This window comes from Temnothorax nylanderi, unplaced genomic scaffold, assembly GCF_030848795.1.
Source record: "Temnothorax nylanderi isolate EJ_2023f unplaced genomic scaffold, tnyl_v1.0 TNYL_tig0660_pilon, whole genome shotgun sequence".
In the NCBI taxonomy this organism is placed as follows: domain Eukaryota; kingdom Metazoa; phylum Arthropoda; class Insecta; order Hymenoptera; family Formicidae; genus Temnothorax; species Temnothorax nylanderi.
Window position 1 is genome coordinate 17,101 of NW_027249722.1, and position 7,076 is coordinate 24,176.

Sequence of the window (7,076 nt, forward strand, 5' to 3'; positions counted from 1 at the left end):
AGATCGCCGCGCGCAATTGCGTCAAGTGCATCCTGCACGACACGTGAGCGGACAACTTCGGCTACTCCGTTGGGGCGCTCGCTTTTCAAGCGAACGGCCTCGACGTTGGTGGGTTTCTTCCACCTAGACATTCATGTGTATTGGAGCATTATATTGTGGACTGTTATTTTGTTAATAAACGCCTTGATTGTTTAACCTGGTGATTGAAACGTCTTCGCCTTCAATTTTCGGTTGTGAGTCGGAACAGGAGTTACGGTTGCCGAATTCAAACGGCGACCTTCGCGCACACAACAAACGAGACGGCAAGGGACATCCCGCGTTCTCTTTGAACGGGCCCGGCAGTTCGTTCGGCGCGCAAAGTCAGTGCACGCCCGAACATATTTTGGTTCTTCGAGCCGGATTGGGATTTCAAGTGCAGCCCTTCAGCCGCCAGTATGACCGCAGTTCCAGAAACCGCCGCAGCCGTTAATGACCTTCTGGCCCAACAGCAAGCGCTGATGCATTTGATTACGCGGGCGCTTGTCAATTTCAAGAAGATCGGGAGGAACAATTACACCGCACCACAGGTTCGCGCGCGAATTGCAAGCGCCAAAGAAGTTTGGTCGCAATGTCTTCGCGTGCATTCGTCTCTCTTGCAAGCGATCCCGGAGGCGAAACGGAGCGCGCTCGATTACTTTAAGAACGGGCTCTTCGATCAAGCCGAGGAGATTCATCTGTCGACGTTGGATTACATGGCCGAACAGCTGGAGGAACTCGCGCCCCCACCGCAGCACATGGCAAGCAATCCAGGCCCGGGAGCAGCATGCAGTCATGGGTCATCGGCCTCGTCATTCTCGCTGTCTCACCTGCCACCCATCAACATTCCGCCGTTTTCAGGAAAGTACGAGGAGTGGGAGACGTTCCGCGATCGCTTCACGTCTCTCATCAAAGATAATCCCGAACTTTCCGTGTTTACTCGAATGCATTTCTTATCGTCTAGCCTTACCGGGCGAGAGCTCGAGTCTATACGAAGCATTCCGATAACCGCGGACAACTTTGAAATCGCGTGGAAAACGCTTGTGTCGCGGTACGAGAATAAGCGCCGCTTAGTCGAGATGCACGTATCCGCGCTGTACAACCTGCCAAGCGTGTCCCGAGAGTCAGCGTGCGAGTTAAATGACTTGCGGGATAGGGCAGCTCGGGCTATCGCGTCGCTTAAGAACCTAAGTCGATCCGAAACCGATATCCTCAGCGACATGCTCGTGCATAGCGTCACGCAGAAAATCGATCCCGCCACTCGGAAGGCGTGGAAATTGAGGGGTGGGGACGACGCGCGGATTCCGACCTACGACGAGCTCGACCGATTCCTCGATGCTCGTGCTCGCGCGCTCGAGGAATTAAACCCCGCGGGCGTTCCAAAAGAAACGCGCCAGGCGAAGGTGACAAGCGCTACGGCCTCGGGATTGTCTCCGGTCTCGTGTCCGCTCTGTAAGGCGTCTCACTTTATAAATAAATGTCAGGTGTTTATAAAGAAAACTCCGAGTCAGCGACTTGACGCAGTCAAAAAGGCCAATCGGTGCGTGAACTGCTTAAGCGCGAAACACGCCGTGCAATCATGCTCGAGCAAGTATTCCTGTCGTACCTGTCACAAGAAGCATCATTCAATGCTACACGTCGACTCGGAGGCTTCTACCGCGGACAATACTATCGCCACGGGTAATTCGCCCGTCTCCGCGGCGGCTCCCGATGCCGCACCGATAACAGCTCTGCTCTCAAGCGCGAATGTGTCGTCGATGTCTCCCGTGCTACTCGCGACGGCTAGAGTGGGGGTCAGCCTCCCATCCGACCAACCGAACGGTCGTGTGCGCGTCGTTCGCGCACTGCTGGATCAGGGATCGGAGATGACGTTCATGACGGAACGATTGACACAACGTTTAAGAGCGCGACGCGTGAAAATGCCCATCTCGATCTCTGCGATAGGAGGCGTCGACGCCGGAACATGTCGATACGCGGCCGACATTCAACTCTCTCCGCTCGGCCAATCGTCGCTCGCGTTCGCGACCACTGCGTCCATTATAAAACGTTTGACAAACTACCTTCCGTCGTCTAAAGCGTCGCCCGTAGAATGGAGCCACGTTGCCGACCTCGAGCTCGCCGATCCGGATCTTACCAATTCGGATCCCATTGACTTAATTATCGGGGCCGATCTCTACGGCGACCTGCTGCTCGACGGCATTCGAAAGGGCTCCCGCGGTCAACCCCTCGCTCAGAACACCGTTTTCGGGTGGGTGCTGTCCGGTCCCGCGGCTGACCCAGACACGCGTCCTCGAACGATCAGAGCCCAGCACTGCTCAAGTTCCCCGTCTCTCGAAGAGGAACTTCGACGCTTCTGGGAGACAGAGGAAATCCCGCGCGCTGTTCCGCTAAGCCCGGAGGACCAGCAGTGCGAGGATCACTTTCTCGCCACGCATTGGCGCCGTCCTGACGGACGATACGTAATTCGACCTCCGTTCAAAACCGGCCCTCCAATCGAGATCGGTGATTCATATCGTTCGGCCGAGCGACAGCTGAGAGCCCTCGAACGCAAACTAAACGCCGACAAAAACCTAGCGACGGAATATCGCGCATTTATCGAGGAATACGAGCGCCTCGGGCACCTGAAACAAGCGTCGCCCGACTCAGGCTCGTCGTCTCAGCGCGTGTACATTCCGCATCTCCCGGTTCTTCGAGAGAGTAGTGCCACCACACGATTGAGAGTTTTCCGACAAGCAACGGCACGTCTCTGAATGACCACTTGCTAACCGGGCAAAAGCTCCAAACTGATCTAGCCGCCATTCTGTTGCGATGGTTACTGCCGCGATACGTTTACTCAGCGGACATCACAAAAATGTATTTCGATCCGCTAGGTTGGGTCACGCCCGTGACCATAAACGCGAAGATCCTTTTGCAAAAGCTATGGCAGGAGAGGGCGGAGTGGGACGACGTCATCCCAGACAAACTCCTCGCGATGTGGGAGACGATCCGGGCGTCCCTGGCGAATATCGACGGACTTCAAGTAAACCGTTGGGTGCAATACGGCTCTGACACCGCGAATTGCGAGCTTCACGGTTTTTGCGACGCCTCCTCCGCCGCATTCGCGGCTGCGGTGTTCATTCGCGTTACCTTCCTCTCGGGCGAAACGACTACCAGATTGCTCGTCGCCAAATCGAAGGTCGCTCCGATCAAGACGCTAACCATTCCTCGGTTAGAGTTATCCGCGGCCGCCCTCCTATCGAGGCTGATGGAATTCGCGCAGTCGTCGCTCGAACTAACCGACGTACCGATGTTTTGCTGGACGGACGCTGAAGTCGTGCTTGCATGGGTGACTCAGCACCCGTCGAGATGGAAGACATTCGTTTCCAATCGAGTCTCCGAGATTCAATCGCGTATTCCGTCCGCCATCTGGCGGCACGTGCCGACCGATGACAATCCGGCCGATTGTGCCTCTCGCGGCATTCTCGGAGTTCACCTCGCGTCCCATCATTTGTGGTGGCAAGGGCCTTCGTGGTTGCGCCATCCGAAAGAGGAATGGCCAGCGCCACGTGAGCCGTCGTCTCGCTACACGACTCTCGAACAAAATACTCGCGTAACTACGCACCTAGCTAAGCCAAAGGAGCGGTGGGAATTAATGACGCGCTACTCGTCGTGGCCGAAATTAATACGAGTCACCGCGTACATTCTTCGATTCGTATCTCGAACACGTGGTGCCGACGCGAGAGTCAACAGAATGAGCCCGCTCGCTCTGTCCGCGGACGAGTGCCGATCGGCGCGAAACTTTTGGCTCATAAGGATCCAAGAGGACGAATTACCCGTCGAACGAGAGGCTCTCTTGAATCAAAAGACTCTTTCAGCGAAAAGCTCGATTGTATCGCTCAATCCCTACATCGGCGAGGACAAATTAATTCGCGTAGGCGGGCGGTTAGCCCACGCCCCGCTACCACTCCCCGCGAAACATCCTGTCATTCTCTCCTCTCACACTCTAACCTCCCTGCTCGTCCAGCACGCGCATCTAAGATCGCTACACGCTGGCACGCAGCTCACCCTCGCGACACTGCGCCGGGACTTCTGGATCCTGCGCGCCCGAAACCTGGTAAAGGCCGTAATTCATCGGTGCGTAACGTGCGCTCGCGAAAGGGCGCGCATCCCGACGCCGATCATGGGGCAGCTGCCTCACGTGAGAGTCACCCCTCCCATGCGGGCTCGACTATGCTGGCCCGATGCACATCCGCCCGCTCGCCGGTCGCGGGATCTCCTCTCACAAGGCGTACATCGCGATCTTTGTTTGCATGGCCACGCGCGCCGTTCACCTCGAGATCGTCAACGGTTACTCGACTCCGGCCTTCTTGGGGGCATATTCGCGCTTCTGCGCCCGACGGGGCCTCCCCGCGTCCATATATTCCGACAACGGAACGACATTCGTTGGCGCGGATCGCGAACTTAAAGCCGCGTTTCGGTCAGCCCTGCGCGACCCGAACTTCCTGAATCGAACCGCTTTCGATCACGTTTCATGGCATTTCATTCCTCCGGCGGCGCCGCACTTCGGCGGGCTGTGGGAAGCCGGAGTCAGAAGCGTGAAACACCACCTCCGCAGAGTGGTGGGCACGCACACGCTCACCTTCGAAGAGTTCGCAACTGTTTTATGCAACATTGTGGCCTGCCTGAATTCCAGACCTCTCGCGCCGCTAACCGATTCCGCCGACGACTATGAGGCGCTAACGCCCGGCCATTTCCTGATAGGCGCCGCGCTAACCGCAAGTCCCGAAGCCTCCGTACTCCATCTCAATGAGAATCGGCTTTCGCGTTGGCAAGTGGTCCGTCAGATGACCAAACGATTCTGGAAGCTGTGGCAGACGGACTACGTCAACACGTTGCAGCAACGGGTCAAGTGGCGGAAAACCGATAGGGAACAGATTAAAGTAGGGCGGCTCGTGCTGCTGCGAAACCCCTTGCTATCGCCATGTAAGTGGGAATTAGGCCGCATTGTACAGTGTCACGCGGGCGCCGACGACATCGTGCGCGTGGTCACGATAAAGACCGCTACGTCCGAGTACAAGCGACCCGTCGTCAAGATCTGCCTGTTACCGATCGACGTCGAAGACGCCGATCGAGCGAGCAAAGCGTGACTCTACGTCTCGAAACATGGCGACCGCGCTCTGTACGTCCGCTTAGCCAGACAGTAACGTTTCGAAACGAGGGTTTCGAGGCGGGCGGTAATGTTAAGGATACAACGGACTCGTCCGCGTTCGCCGAAGGTGGCGTTAGCGCTTCACCAATTAGAGCGTTAAAGCGCTAAGAATTGTTTTGCGAAAAGTTGAGACAGTCGCGAGTCTTACGAGCCAGAGGACACTCGCACACAGTATCCTCAAGCGTGTCGAGCTTTTCACGAGTCACGACGTGAAGACTCCGATATCGAGCCCGTGTCCGATACTTGCGCGATACGCGACTCCACGCAAGCCACCTCCGCCTCCCGCGAACGAGTCAGATCGCCGCGCGCAATTGCGTCAAGTGCATCCTGCACGACACGTGAGCGGACAACTTCGGCTACTCCGTTGGGGCGCTCGCTTTTCAAGCGAACGGCCTCGACGTTGGTGGGTTTCTTCCACCTAGACATTCATGTGTATTGGAGCATTATATTGTGGACTGTTATTTTGTTAATAAACGCCTTGATTGTTTAACCTGGTGATTGGAACGTCTTCGCCTTCAATTTTCGGTTGTGAGTCGGAACAGGAGTTACGGTTGCCGAATTCAAACGGCGACCTTCGCGCACACAACAAACGAGACGGCAAGGGACATCCCGCGTTCTCTCTGAACGGGCCCGGCAGTTCGTTCGGCGCGCAAAGTCAGTGCACGCCCGAACAGAATGCAATATGAATAAAAAATTATATTGTATTGGCAGACATGGATAATGTAAATATTTTATAATTTGAGCATTATAATAATTGCGTTACAATATTAATTTTTTTAGGCTTCCATTTCCATTAAATAGTTACTTTATAACTGTAAAAGTCACAACAAAATTCCTGTTTGTAATTTGACAATTTTTAAAATTAAAATATTATGTAATAGGTACATTTTCAGAACTACATCCGCTCATTTATTAAACAAAAAGTTAAATTAAGCAACTAATTAAATTATTAATATTAAATATTAATACAATAAGATATTTGTATTTACATTTATCAAAATAAAAAATAAGTTCAATTATGAAAATAAATATTAATAATTGGACTTATTAAAAATTAAATAATTTGTTCAGATATTGCGGTCGAATTCTTTTCGCGTTTTACAACGCCCGATCGTTTCACATTAGATGGCGCGACGCGCGAGTCGCCACTCTCAAAGAGCCCCCGCCTCTTCCTCACTCGTTAGGTGTCATGGCCGCACTTGCTTGCGTTTCATCGAACGTGTCGAGTCCGTTACAGCTGTTTCTTGACGGATTGATCGTTGCGGCGCGTGTTCTGGAGACCAACCGAGCGAGAGTTGGATCACCAGGGAGAGCTCACCGCCAGGAAAGGGAGAGCTGCGGCAGCTAGCGTCCGAGAGGGAGGATCGAGGCGAAGAGTCCGGTCCAGCGAACGAGGCCCTTAAGAAATTCTCATTGGGACGCCATATTTAAAGACAGACATTAGTCAAAAAAGTACGAGGGCCTCTGCTAGAGTTTATATTCGTCTTGAGATATGAGAATTACTTTCATTCTTGTGGCTTTGGCTTGAAATTCTAGCCCAAGAACCGATCTTATAGACATTAATGCAGAGGCCCCCCTCTCTTTTTATTTTTCTTTCTTACTTCTTTTTTTTATAATCAGTATTACGTTTCAGTAAACATTCGGACTCACATTTTCAATCAGTAATCCAGACATCTTAATTCCGTCTTGTAAGATCTGGTTTTTTATTTCAGTTCATTTATTTTCTATTCTATCTTCAGGACAGATTACTGATTTGATTTGCTTTCATTTCAACTAATGTAAAAACTTTTTAGTTACTCTCAATTTCTTTTACGTCAACATATTTTCTTTTTTTGTAAAGATAACTACACATATGATCAGTATATTAGGAACA

General features: G+C 52.7%; 2 protein-coding genes across 2 annotated transcripts; both read left to right on the forward strand.

Annotated features, from left to right (window-relative positions):
- The first annotated feature begins 434 nt into the window (after window positions 1-434).
- Window positions 435-2,765, forward strand: LOC139784681 (uncharacterized). Its single transcript, XM_071723874.1, has one exon. It carries the CDS (start codon window positions 435-437, stop codon window positions 2,763-2,765), a length of 2,331 nt encoding a protein of 776 aa, XP_071579975.1.
- A 101-nt stretch (window positions 2,766-2,866) lies between these two features.
- LOC139784682 (uncharacterized) lies at window positions 2,867-5,141 on the forward strand. Its single transcript, XM_071723876.1, has 2 exons — window positions 2,867-3,936; window positions 4,688-5,141. The coding sequence occupies exons 1-2, from the start codon at window positions 2,867-2,869 to the stop codon at window positions 5,139-5,141; spliced, it is 1,524 nt and encodes a 507-aa protein (XP_071579977.1).
- The last annotated feature ends 1,935 nt before the right edge of the window (window positions 5,142-7,076 follow it).